Consider the following 12,152-nt stretch of genomic DNA (forward strand, 5'->3'; position numbering starts at 1 on the left):
ATTATTATTACAAATGATAGATGTAAATCTAAACCAATGGAAGCTAGCTCTGTTCATTTATATTGCCGCGATCTGTTTCACTTTCCATAATGAGCACCCTCTTCAGCACTCCTAGCACCGTTCTACAAGCCCGTGTCCAACCTTCTTCAGCCGTTGAATCTCCAGTGCTGCTGCCGCTTTGACTCTTCCCGTTCGACCCATTGGTACCAGGGTGATTAGGGCCGTTCCCAGCTAGGCTCATTATTGCCATCGAGGGCAACCCGAGAGGCATGGAAGAAATACCTGGTAAGCGAATGGAATGATTTGATATCTTGTCTTTGCAGATACTGACCAATAGTCAGCATTTTATTTCCTGTCCAGCCTTACTCTAAAGTGTCTCACTCGATGTTAGCCTGAGCCCACTGTTTTCCATGCTTTTTTCCAAACTCTAAGAGTTGTCGCAGACATTCAAGAAATGCCACCATCGCATGGTTAAATCTACGATTTTGCAAGAGACGTGCTGGCGTCATATCTGAAGAGGCGTATAATTCGTAAGTTGACTTTGAAGGTGGGAGCTCTTCCACGCGAGAATAAGAGCCTAAAGGGACAATTTTATAACTAGAGTACACCATGAGCGATTATAACATCTTTTAGAGACGCTTCGAACAAACGTTTCAAAGACACATCCGACCTTTTCGGCGATTCTGTGAAGACAGAGCGCCGCCAATCCCCAGGCCGCATTGATCTCATCCCACTCCACAACGGGTCTGCCACCCAACCTCAACCCATTAATGGTCCCCACCGTAATACTAGAAGAAGCGAGGGGTAAAAGAGGAACATGGCCTATGTGGAAAGCATCGTTATAGACGTTTGTAGATTCTAGGTGAGCTAAAAGAGAACGGGATAAGAGGAGAGATGTATGAGCGGTGTTGAGAGTCGATGCTAGTTGCGTCAGGTGAATTGAAAGGGCAGAATGGGACGTCAAGAAACTGCTGCACATGTCAAAACGTCCGTTACACAAGATGGTTCACGATATACTGACTCGTTTTCCTCCTGCTCGACCGCTTTTGCTTCCAGCTCTACCAGCCGTTCCTCTTCAAGGACAGCTTCGAGTTCTTTCTCCGTCGATTCTAGCAGCCGTTTCAACTGTTCTTCTTCGATTTCAAGCTGCTCTTTTCTTTTTCGAAGGGCACCCCATTCCTCCTCTGTGCCTTCCACATCGTACTTTGCTAAGCCATCAACATGTCTTGTGCTGACAGTCCTCCTTGAGCTCTCAGCAGTCTCTAACAATTCCTTGTTCTTCCGGATTGCTTGCTCAAACCAAATATACGCATCACGCTCTTTGCCCAACTCTTCAGCCATCCTCTGGAACTCGGCGGTCAACAAGGCGGTGCACTCGGTACATAACGGATGAGAAACTGGTGTATTTGACGAGAGGATTTGATGTAGTTGCGCAGAGAGATCGAGATCGTGCGGAGGCAGGGATTTGCTGGGTGATTTGGATGATTTAGGATGCAGCGCGGAGTCTGAGAGTAAGATAAAGCTCTCGGCCACGCTTCTGAGGCCGGTTTGGATTGAGCTGTCGCCTGAGAGAGGCGGATCATTTGCGTCGCGCCATATCTTTGCGGCCTCTCTCGTAAACGGCGGCAAATCGGCGAGTTTATGCGTTAGATCCCGCGGTGTGGAAGACGAAGAGGACGTGGCGGGGGAGGGCGGAGGGAGAGATGAGACTATGAGGGAGTACTGGGCGGGAGTAATTTCTGCGACGGAGGGGTCGAGTTGCATAGGCTGCGGGGGTGAGCGCCGCGGGGGCGGGGGGGAGGCGGACATACCTGGTTACATCTCTGGCAGAGCTGGGCGGGGGGCATGGTCCCGGAGGCGGGGCGCAATCGAGGCTTGTGAATGAGCAACACGCAGCCGGTGCCATACATACCCCGCCCTCCGGCCATCTCAATTACGTAATCTTGTGACCTTGGCGCCATCTCCACGTGGGCAGGTCCGGATCTCCCGAGTAGATCCCGAAAGTGAGCCTGATATCGACCGTCAAAGCGAAGATCCGCGGCGAAAATTGACCCCTTCGCGCTTATCTATTTTATCTATTTTATAAACCGTACTTGGACACACTCCAATCAGCTCTGCATCTTTTCCAAGCACTGCTGCCTTTTCCACCACAATGGTCAACCTCGCGGACCTCTCCAACTCCCTTGCATCGCAGGACTTTACCTCAATTCCAGTCATGTACGTCCCATCTCATCACACATCCAAGTCATTTTCCACTTACGTACGGGGGTCTCCCCGACAGTGATCTTTCGGACGCTCAGTCGCCTTCTTTGCAAAAACGCAAGGCCGTCGCTGCCGAGATCCGGAATGCATGTCTGAATGCCGGTTTCTTCTACGGCAAGTTCATTTGCCCGAGTCCATTAGCATGGCTCAAAACCTGACGATTTGCTGCTATAGTCAAAAACCATGGAGTCCCGTTGCAAGTTGTTGATCGGACGTTTGAGCAAAGCAAAGAATTCTTTAATCAGCCTGATGGGCTCAAGAAATCTGTACGCATTCGGCTTTTTACGATCGGAGCACAAGAGTAAATGCTGATTCAAGAATATTCAAAGGTCGATATCTCCAAATCGGGCGGTAATTTCAGGGGTTACATGGGTCTGTTGTCTGAAAACAATGACCCGTATGTCTCTTTGTTCTCATGTAAATTTTCTCAAAGGAAACTTATCACGGCAATGATAGCAAGAATAAAGGTGATATGCACGAGGCCTTCAACATGGGACTTGATCCCTCTGTCGATGCATCTGCTTTCATCCAGGACGTAAAGGAGGGTGAACTGAGGCATTCAGAGAATCTCTGGCCAGACAAGAAAGATTGGCAAGGCGCGGACGTTTTTGTGAGTTTAGCTTGTTTGCAACGTGGAGTAATTGTGGTTTTTTTTTTCTGAGCGCTAATTGCCATACATGTAGAAACAAGCTAATTTGGACTACTAGTCGGTTACCTCTAGATATACTATAATCTCCTCTAACCAAAGTATAACAGCAAAGAAGTACTTGGACTTGGACAATCGCTCTTCCCCCTTTTTGCGCTGGCACTCGACTTGCCCGAGGACTTTTTTAGCGACAAGGTCGGTCTGGATATCACCGGGTGACTTACTGGGGGGTTGGCTTTGATCGCGCTGACATTGACGTTTTGTCATGAACTCGTCTTCAGATAGAGCACCCGGCCGCCATTATGCGCATCTTGTTCTACCCCGCTTTAGGCGAGCGACAAGTTGATGAGCTGATGCCCGGCATTGGAGTATGTCTGCTTTTTTCTTTTTTTTCTTTTTTTGCGCATGGACAATTCTGATGGGCATGTTTTTGGTTTAAGGCACACACAGATTTTGAATGCTTTACTATTCTGAGGCAGGATGACGTTCCGTCCGCTTTGCAAGTGCAAAATCGAAAAGGCCAATGTGAGTGGAACGTAAATTATTTCGCATCAGATATAGCTAAACTCTCACTTTTACATTAAAGGGGTTGATGCGCCATACATGCCTGACACATTTGTGATCAACATTGGTGATCAGTTTGCCCGTTGGACCAGTGAGTAGTTTTTCCTTGATACAAACATTTGGAATGTCTCATTGAAGCGTCGGTGTTTCCCATCCAAGATGATATTTTTGTGTCAACCAGACACCGTGTTCTTCCCGCGCTATCCAAGGATCGGTATTCCATCCCATTCTTCTTTGGTTGCGATCACGATGTCCCTCTTATCCCGCCCGATACCTGTGTGACTGCAGACAGGCCAGCTAAATACGAAACTATGACTGCTGGTGCGTACGTACACATGCGGCTCTCTGACATTTATAAAGTCAAGGAGACGTGATTTGCCTATCCCATTCATAGATGCATGCACAGCAAACGTGATTAAAACATTCTTTAAAGCATTCCAATGGATTCCTTTTCTAGCGGAAAGCTGCTCCTTTCATTTTATCATTCATTGGCTGACTCTAGAACAATCACATCTCGACTCGAATGTTTCATCTTCCACAGATGTACAACAAAAAAGCGCACCCTAGACTGCTTTTATAACGGTTGTCGTCAGTATGCTTGGCGAAATAATTTTCAAGACTTGAAGAGACTTACACGCTCTTATCCATTCACCAATTCACCGCAGACAATGTATTTACCTTCGAAATGTTGATGCCACCCCCGCATGTTCTCACTGTAAGAAAGTTTCGTGATGAATTTAGTTCCATCCAATAGCAAACGCACTGATTTTGGAGAATATGATAACTCACATTTCAGAAGGCGTGAGATCAGAAAGATCGTCAAGAGGTTCGTCGATGGAGGTGAGGACTTCTAAAAAATGGAGATTGCCATAAGCGTGACGGTACTACTCTTGGACGACAGACCACACTTGCCTGGCTCAAAAGACTGTTTGGCCATGCCTCGAGACGCATCTCGCCCAGCAAAGTTACCATAGACACCATCTTAATTCCACGCCATGGCAGGAGAATAAAACAAGAAGGAAAAGAAAAACGTCAGCTCATTAATCGTAGCACATCTACGTACTACGTACCAGGTCCATAGAATGTCCTGCCAGCCGTGACATCAAAAACCGTCCGTTCGCCGTTTGGATCTATTTTTCCGTCGGGAGCGACCCTCATGATGGCGAGGAGTATGCGATCGCCGTTGGTGCCGTCATACTGGGCAAGCTGTGCAGGAGTGAATGTTGAGTGACATATGACGTGCGGATGCTCTGCGGGGAGCGAGTTGTACTCTGGCGGGGTGTGCGGTGGAGGCGGGACGAGGATGCGGTAGGCGAGGAAGAGGAGGGGGGGGACGAGGAGGAGGTTGAGGGGGTTGCTGAGGGACATGGGGGCGGCGGAGTGGGGGAGGATGCGTGCAGTGGCTCGGGCGCACTTGTCACCCGCGCGGCAGAACGGCGTTCGGCGGTGGCCGCGCGGCGTGTTGTTTCTGTTTTCTTCCGTTTTTCCATCACTTACCATTCCATTTGATCGCCGCGTCCCTTTCGATCGTCTCCATCCCACATGTCCGCCGGCACTACCGTCACCTACGCTAGGCTTCCCCCGCCCCACGCCCTGCTGAGGGGCGCCCCTCTCCCCCTCCGCGCATACATCCGCTCCCCCCAAGCCTTCACCGCCTCCGCCCCCATCCCCCTCGCCACGCGAGCCCGGCTCCCACAGTTGATCCCGCTCGCCTCCCTGCGCTTTGTCTCCACACAGCCCCAGCCATCCTCGCCCCCTCCGCCGTACCCCCCTCCTGTCCACTCGCCGGCCCCCGCCGCACATCGCATCAACTCGGCAGAACCTGCCATCGGCACCCCGCCCCCTCTTCCCCCGGCCCCGCAGGGCAGTCTTCCGCCAAAGGTCACCGACCTTGCTGCCGCCCACGAAAAGGCGTTGGAGAAGAAGGATGAGAAGAAGAAGCCCACGGGACCTTTGCCTGCCCGCGTATGGGCCAGCGTCAAAAAGGAAGCCGCGCATTACTGGGCAGGGACAAAGCTGCTGGGACAGGAAATCAAGATCAGCGGAAAGCTCCAGTGGAAGGTATTGAACGGTGGTACCCTTACTAGGCGAGAAAGAAGACAGGTAAATGTGGCGCCTGGCTGATCCCTGGTCTGGGCACTGACTATTCTCTGTGCAGCTGCGACGAACAACCATAGATCTGTTGCGGCTCCTCCCGTTCTCCGTGTTCTTAGTGGTGCCTTTCATGGAGCTTCTGCTTCCTGTTGCTCTCAAGCTCTTCCCTAATATGCTTCCCAGCACATTTGAAGGGGAGTTTGCCGCGGTGGGTGCAAAGGATCTTTGACCATGCAAGTCGCTGACTTTCAGTCTCAGAATGAAAAACAGAGAAAGCTGCTGCGAGTGCGAATAGAAATGGCCAAGTTCCTGCAAGAAACCGTCAGGGAATCAGGACTAAAGGCGGACAGCGTTGTGCGGAGTGACGAGTTCAAGGAGTTCTTCCGAAAGGCAAGTGGCCTTTACCATGATATGATTCCTTGAATGACAGGCGTGCAGGTTCGATCCACTGGGGAGACCCCCAACCAGACTGATGTCGTTCGAGTTGCCAAACTCTTCCATGATGACATCACCCTTGATAACCTTTCTCGTTCCCAGCTTGTTTCGATGTGTCGGTACATGAACATCAACGCGTTCGGTACTGATAACTTTTTGAAACACCAAATTCGTAGCAAGCTCGAAAAATTCCGAGTTGACGATATGGTAGGTATACGATGTCTCAGTCCACTGCCCTATCGGCTAATTCCAACATAGATGATCCATGCCGAAGGCGTTGACTCTCTTTCCACCAAAGAACTGCAACATGCCTGCCAGTCTCGTGGTATTCGTTTCCTAGGTGTCTCTCCAGCACGCTTGCGCGAAGAGCTGGAGAAATGGATTGAGCTCCATTATATCAATGGTATATCTGGTGTGCTGCTTGTCCTGAGTCGAGCATTCAACTTTGAGCAGAAAGGAGACGACATCATGGAGAGTTTGGTCATTACCTTGAGCAGCTTGCCGGAGAACTTGGTACGTCCCTCAGTTACATCACACGACAAGGGTTGTTCCCGCTGACAGTTTCAATCCCTTCTAGTTGAATGAGGCTGAACTCCATGTTTTGGACGAAGCCTCTTACAAGCAAAAGCTTGAGGTCCTGCAACAGCAGCAAGAACTGATTGAGGATGAAGCTGAGCAAGAAAAGGTACGATATAGGCCGTTACTAAAGTGTGCGATCGAGCTAATTCAGATCATAGGAGGAGCAAGACGCTCTAAAAGAAGAACAGGAGAAGAAAGAAGCAGAGGAAACCGCAAGGCGGGAGCAAGAAGAGGCGGACAAGGCGGTCGAGGTATCCCCTGCTGCCAAGGAAGAAGAAACCTCGAAGGAGCAAGTGGAAGAGTCTGTACAACCGGCTCCCGACCAGAAGGACGCCCGGATGTCAGAGGAACAATTGTCCGAAATTGCCGAAGCTTTGTCGGTCTTGACTGCCAGGTCTAGTATCATGAAAGAGAGAGACGAGTTGAAGTCCCTTCTCGAGGATAACCTGTTGTCCGAGGCCGTAAGTTCCAGAGATAAAGGGAGACCTCGTAAAACTGATCACTGTATCACAGGAGTCGAAGGAGAGGCAAGAAGGCGCCAGCCCGACGGTTGCAGTTTCCAAGCGTGTTAGAGCCATGATCAAAAAGATTGACACTCAGCTTGAGAAATACGACGAGAGGGTTGACTCGAGTCTCAACGTGATTAAAACCACGCCACTTGGTCAAATTCCCCTTGAAGACCTGAAAAAGGCACTCAAGGAAATGAAGCACCGGCCGGCCGATTGATTTCATGTACTATTTTAAAAGGTTTGATATCAGTCATGTCAGAGCTGTGCACAAAGGACAAGCACGACCGGATTGGAGATGAAACATAGACTTTGTGACCTTTATGTATGAAACCGGACTATCTAAAGTCGCATGGTTCATCCTGTCGAAAAAAAGAGCTGATTATTTTAGTACCGTTCAGTGGGCAATCGCGTCTTAATACCTACGTTTGCACGCACAATGACCGCTTGAAAATAGTCAGAAATGGCCAGAATCACGCACGACGAGTCCAGCCAAGATGTCGTTCCAGTTTGCAACGAGACGTCGGAGACGGGCCAATGTCCGTGAGGGGGCCTGTGTCGAGCTTACTTGCGTTCCAGTCGTCGTCGTCTTCGCTTGCAGTAAAGAGGTCCCATTTCATCTGAGCAATTTATTTCTCCATCTTTTTTGCATAGTATGAAATCAAATGAGAGTAAAATCTAGCCCAGTACTGTAAATAAGTTGGTAATTATTAGAACAAGCCATATCGTCTACCACCGCTATCAATGTTACGTAACATTAACGGCCCATGCCGGTAATTGACACCGTCTCCGGCTAGAGGAACCGGGGTTCCGGGAGGGTTTGAGTGCTTGCACAGTATCCCGTTTCGGGCCTATCGTCGCGGCTTTTACCAAATACCAGTCAAACCACAGAAGCTTCGAACCTTTACTATCTTCATCTTCTGCAATACATCCCTCTTCATTCTACCTTTTGAACCCGGCACCTCTTACGCCACAATGGCACAAAATCCCCAAGAACCTTTGAGTAGTCGTCTCTCATCTACCCTCAAAGCAACCGCAGGTTCCCTCACATCGTCGGTTAAGCCGGCTGAAAGCGAGCTCGGCCGTTGGCGACGGACATTCGACAAGTTTGCTAAAGAAGAGGTCGATGGACAAAAGTAAGTCCATGGTATTAGACTATGGGACAGATTGCTGCTTTTCTTTCCTTTACCGGGACACCATGCTGACCACACTGTTGACTAAAGGTTTCTCAATCCATCCCAGTTCATCGACGCTATTGCGCCCACAGATGAGGGGTTTAGTAAAATCAAGCGAGAACAATATGCGAATTGTGAGCCGCTATAGCATTCAATTCCGTATACACGTTTTAATCAGCTCGATAGTGTTTCGAGTCGCCGACAGCGCTCGTCGTGGCTTAGTTTCTTTTGAGGACTTTGTGGTGTTTGAAACCCGTAAGGATTCTTCGTTGCCTGCTCACGCCAGGCCTGCTGATTCTATTCGCGTGTTCTCATTCTAGTTCTCAAACGTGTAAGTTACTCAAGTAGTATGTAGGGGGTACCAAGCTCATTCAGCCACGTTGCTTTAGCCGGACGCCGATTACCAGTTGGCCTTTCAAGTTTTTGACGTGTAAGGTGTTGATATATAATGTGTAACAAAGCCACTGATCCCAGTAGTGACGCATCGGGAACCATCGACTTTGACGAGTTTAAAGCAGTTCTATCAGCTAACACTGCGGCCAGCGGAATCCGTGAGTGGATGCAGATGTTTTGGACGCACACGGAGATTGACAAGGTCATCCAGCCTTCGATTTCGATTGCGCCTGGATGAAACTTTACGTGGGGAAACGAGGAGATAGACATGTTCTCGGCTGTATGTTCACATCTCTCTTTTCTTCCTCTCACAGACTAATGATGTTTGCAAATAGATCATGAGTTTACCCAGCTCATCAAGGGTTACCAGGGCGAACGGCTTCGTCAGGCTTTCCACTTTTTTGACGCTGATGGTGATGGTTACATTAATCCCGAGGAATTTCAAAGGATCATCGTAGAAATTGCTGGTCATAAACTGTCAGACTCAGTTCTGGGAAGATTGCCTACATTATGTACCTTGAACCCTGGGAGAAGGATCAGTTATTCCGAAGTCATTGCTTTCCATAACAGTAAGTCCGACCGCTGTTTGTCGTTTGTCAATCTAATGGTTTTTTTTCTTTTACTATCTTCTAGTCATCCGAGGTATGATCAACAGGATTATATTGTGGTTCGCTTCTAATGTATCACAGAGATGGACACTGTTGAGCGCATCATTGAGCACGCGGTAAAAAAGTCCAAAGACGGCAGGATCGATATTTCCGATTTTCTGGATGAGGCCGCTGGAAGCATGCGTTATGGCATGTTTACCCCAATGGAGGTGAGTGTCCCGTAAAAGTTGATCAGTGGGGTTAAGCTCATCAGGCAGGCCAACATCATTTGGCACTTTGCAAGTCGAGGGAATGCGGGTACCGGTCAACGGCTTGCTTTAGCTGATTTCCAAGCTCTTTTGGACGCAAAAGTAAGGACCTATATGATCAAATGGCGACTTGCTGATAAATTGCAGTGGCAACCCCCTGAAACTGCTAGTATCAAACAACCTTCAACTGTATCCGGGAGTTTCCTTGCAGAAGCGGCACAATCAACGTATAATTTCGTCCAAGGCGGTATTGCAGGCGGTCTCGGAGCTTATGTTAGTTTGATTGTATACAAATGACGATATCTGCTTATCCGTCCGCACTAGGCTGTCTACCCAATCGACCTGGTGAAGACAAGGTGAGCGATCTCCCCCCTTGACTGTGTTTAGAATTGTTAACTAACTTGTTGTAGACTGCAAAACCAACGTTCCACTGTCGTCGGGGAAGTATTGTACCGTAACGCGTTTGATTGTGTTAAGAAAGTGTATACCAATGAAGGAGGGATCAGAGCTTTCTATCGTGGTGTACTGCCTCAATTAGTCGGCGTCGCTCCTGAGAAGGCTATAAAGCTCACTGTCAATGAGTTGGTCAGGAAGAAGGCGACCGACCCTGAGACGGGACGAATCCCTCTTTTGATGGAAATCGTTGCGGGAGGTTCAGCTGGTGGTTGTCAAGTTGTAAGTGTAACCTAATGGTCATTGATTTCCAGATTATGTAGACCCCGCTGACTCTTTCTAGGTCGTTACCAACCCTCTAGGTATGCGTGTGACAATATGTCCGTGATATCAATGAACTGATCGCTTTCACAGAAATTATCAAAATTCGCTTGCAAATGGTATGTGTTTTTCGGGTTAGACTTGCTTTGGCGACCCATTAATGGTTAATAGGCGGGTGAAATCACACGAGCTGAAGGAGGCACGGCAGCGCCTCGAGGAGCCTTCCATGTCATCAAGCAGTTGGGCCTAATAGGCTTATATAAGGTGAATGACATGATCGAATGCCATTGTATCACAGCTGAACTTTGGTTTGAAGGGTGCTACAGCCTGTTTTGCCAGGTGAGTACCTTCTAAATAGTCACTTCATCTAAGGGCCATTCACTTATGAACATTTTCCCAGAGATATTCCCTTTGTAAGTTTCCGTAATCTTTCAATGTGCCTCACTCACAAACTCTCTCCGCATCCAGTCTATGATATATTTCACCTCGTAAGTAAGAACTACTATTACGTTTGTAGAAGTGCTCATATATCTTGCAGATATGCTCATCTGAAAGTAAGTTTCCCTGACAAGGTGATCAAAGTACTTTATTCAAGTGCTCATCTTGCACTTTACGCAAACAGAAAGACGTGTTTCATGAAGGGCACCATGGGAAAGTCCTCAGCTTTGGAGAACTCCTTGCTGCTGCTGGCATTGCTGGTATGCCAGCTGCCTATTTGTGGGTATATACTCAATCTCACTACTTTATAAGGGCTAACTAGAGTATCATGAAGGACAACTCCCGCAGACGTCGTAAAGACTCGCTTGCAATCACAGGCTCGAGCTGGTCAAACTGTATACAAAGGTATTATTGATGGGCTTTCAAAGATCTTCCGAGAAGAGGGTCTCCGAAGTGAGTTTATTGAGAGCTGCCTATACTGCGTATCTTCCAATGTCATTGACGTTTATATTAGCTTTATTCAAGGGCGGCCTGGCTCGGTAAGTCTCATTTATCTTGATCATAGCTGATTTTTAGAGTCATTCGCTCTTCGCCCCAATTCGCTGTGACGCTGGCTTGTTATGAGCTTCTTCACAAGCATTTCCCTTACCCTTACGCCCCTACCCCTGTTGTTCACAGGCCAGTCCTCCAAGTCCATCAAGAGATCTCCCGCATCCGAGCTCGAAACGCCCTCCGCATTCTTCTCGATTGTAGCTCCCGATTTGGCATGGTTGACTCTAGCACGGCTAGCAAACGGATGCAACTTATCCCCAAATCGTTCAGATAACAGGTACGAGATTATTAGGGATAGAAAAGAGAACAAATATATGTCAAAATATGCATTCGGTGCTCGTGTATCGCCCTTTGCCAGAATATTGATATGAATCCGAGGAATGGACGGACTCAAATCTGATGGCGAAATCATACGATGATGAGGTCCTGCTGATTCAATCGTTCTACCTTCCTCCACGTCCATCAACCACCTTCTCCATCAGCCTTGCAAAGCAAGTCGCGACCGTTTGTAATATAGAAAAATCATTGTTACGATTTGTAGATAGGAGATCAGCAGTTTCGACACTGCATTCAAATGGCCTAAATGCCTACTCGATGATGTTCTTGCTATACTACAGATCCTTCACTATCAGATTGACTGATGTGTTCTATCCGTCATCCCCAGCAGTGCTCCCCTTCATAACATTTCAGAGCGAATGCGAGAAAATAACGGTTGATACTTGCATCACGGGCAACGAACAATGGTTTGGTTTTTAGATGTCAGTAGGGAGGGCGGGGGGAAGGGAAGAGCGGGGTTTGTAATTAAGCGATGCAGGTCCTCTTTTATTTAGGATGAGAGAGAGGAGGACGATAACAACGGGGCGAATGGTTTCGTTCTTTTGAGGATCATTTAGGAAGGCACACCAAATTTCGAAATGGTCAATGAGGCCATTGTTCAA

General features: G+C 48.3%; 5 protein-coding genes across 5 annotated transcripts; 3 read left to right on the forward strand and 2 right to left on the reverse strand.

Moving 5' to 3' along the window:
- Positions 1–43: 43 nt before the first annotated feature.
- CNBC4490 (hypothetical protein) lies at positions 44–1,847 on the reverse strand (the record flags this gene model as incomplete). Its single annotated transcript, XM_771301.1, has 5 exons — positions 44–326; positions 382–597; positions 651–968; positions 1,022–1,767; positions 1,812–1,847. The coding sequence occupies 5 exons, from the start codon at positions 1,845–1,847 to the stop codon at positions 44–46; spliced, it is 1,599 nt and encodes a 532-aa protein (XP_776394.1).
- A 305-nt stretch (positions 1,848–2,152) lies between these two features.
- Positions 2,153–3,846, forward strand: CNBC4500 (hypothetical protein; the record flags this gene model as incomplete). The annotated part of the gene is made up of 11 exons (XM_771302.1): positions 2,153–2,217; positions 2,282–2,376; positions 2,437–2,528; positions 2,592–2,659; positions 2,719–2,872; positions 2,946–2,968; positions 3,019–3,103; positions 3,190–3,276; positions 3,349–3,433; positions 3,495–3,563; positions 3,632–3,846. 11 exons carry the CDS (start codon positions 2,153–2,155, stop codon positions 3,844–3,846), a joined length of 1,038 nt encoding a protein of 345 aa, XP_776395.1.
- A 266-nt stretch (positions 3,847–4,112) lies between these two features.
- Positions 4,113–4,840, reverse strand: CNBC4510 (hypothetical protein; the record flags this gene model as incomplete). The annotated part of the gene is made up of 4 exons (XM_771303.1): positions 4,113–4,185; positions 4,262–4,322; positions 4,385–4,453; positions 4,543–4,840. 4 exons carry the CDS (start codon positions 4,838–4,840, stop codon positions 4,113–4,115), a joined length of 501 nt encoding a protein of 166 aa, XP_776396.1.
- Positions 4,841–5,014: 174 nt separating this feature from the next.
- On the forward strand, positions 5,015–7,306 carry CNBC4520 (hypothetical protein; the record flags this gene model as incomplete). The annotated part of the gene is made up of 8 exons (XM_771304.1): positions 5,015–5,575; positions 5,631–5,774; positions 5,825–5,956; positions 6,005–6,208; positions 6,260–6,514; positions 6,579–6,686; positions 6,739–7,041; positions 7,094–7,306. 8 exons carry the CDS (start codon positions 5,015–5,017, stop codon positions 7,304–7,306), a joined length of 1,920 nt encoding a protein of 639 aa, XP_776397.1.
- A 755-nt stretch (positions 7,307–8,061) lies between these two features.
- Positions 8,062–11,488, forward strand: CNBC4530 (hypothetical protein; the record flags this gene model as incomplete). The annotated part of the gene is made up of 24 exons (XM_771305.1): positions 8,062–8,222; positions 8,310–8,395; positions 8,448–8,516; positions 8,582–8,592; positions 8,651–8,691; positions 8,739–8,812; positions 8,866–8,934; positions 8,990–9,223; positions 9,288–9,296; positions 9,344–9,471; positions 9,508–9,783; positions 9,835–9,866; positions 9,921–10,185; positions 10,247–10,265; positions 10,318–10,343; positions 10,396–10,488; positions 10,541–10,563; positions 10,625–10,637; positions 10,693–10,712; positions 10,763–10,778; positions 10,847–10,941; positions 10,997–11,115; positions 11,177–11,201; positions 11,239–11,488. The coding sequence occupies 24 exons, from the start codon at positions 8,062–8,064 to the stop codon at positions 11,486–11,488; spliced, it is 2,154 nt and encodes a 717-aa protein (XP_776398.1).
- Positions 11,489–12,152: the final 664 nt, after the last annotated feature.

The sequence above is a fragment of the Cryptococcus neoformans genome, chromosome 3 (assembly GCF_000149385.1).
Source record: "Cryptococcus neoformans var. neoformans B-3501A chromosome 3, whole genome shotgun sequence".
In the NCBI taxonomy this organism is placed as follows: domain Eukaryota; kingdom Fungi; phylum Basidiomycota; class Tremellomycetes; order Tremellales; family Cryptococcaceae; genus Cryptococcus; species Cryptococcus deneoformans.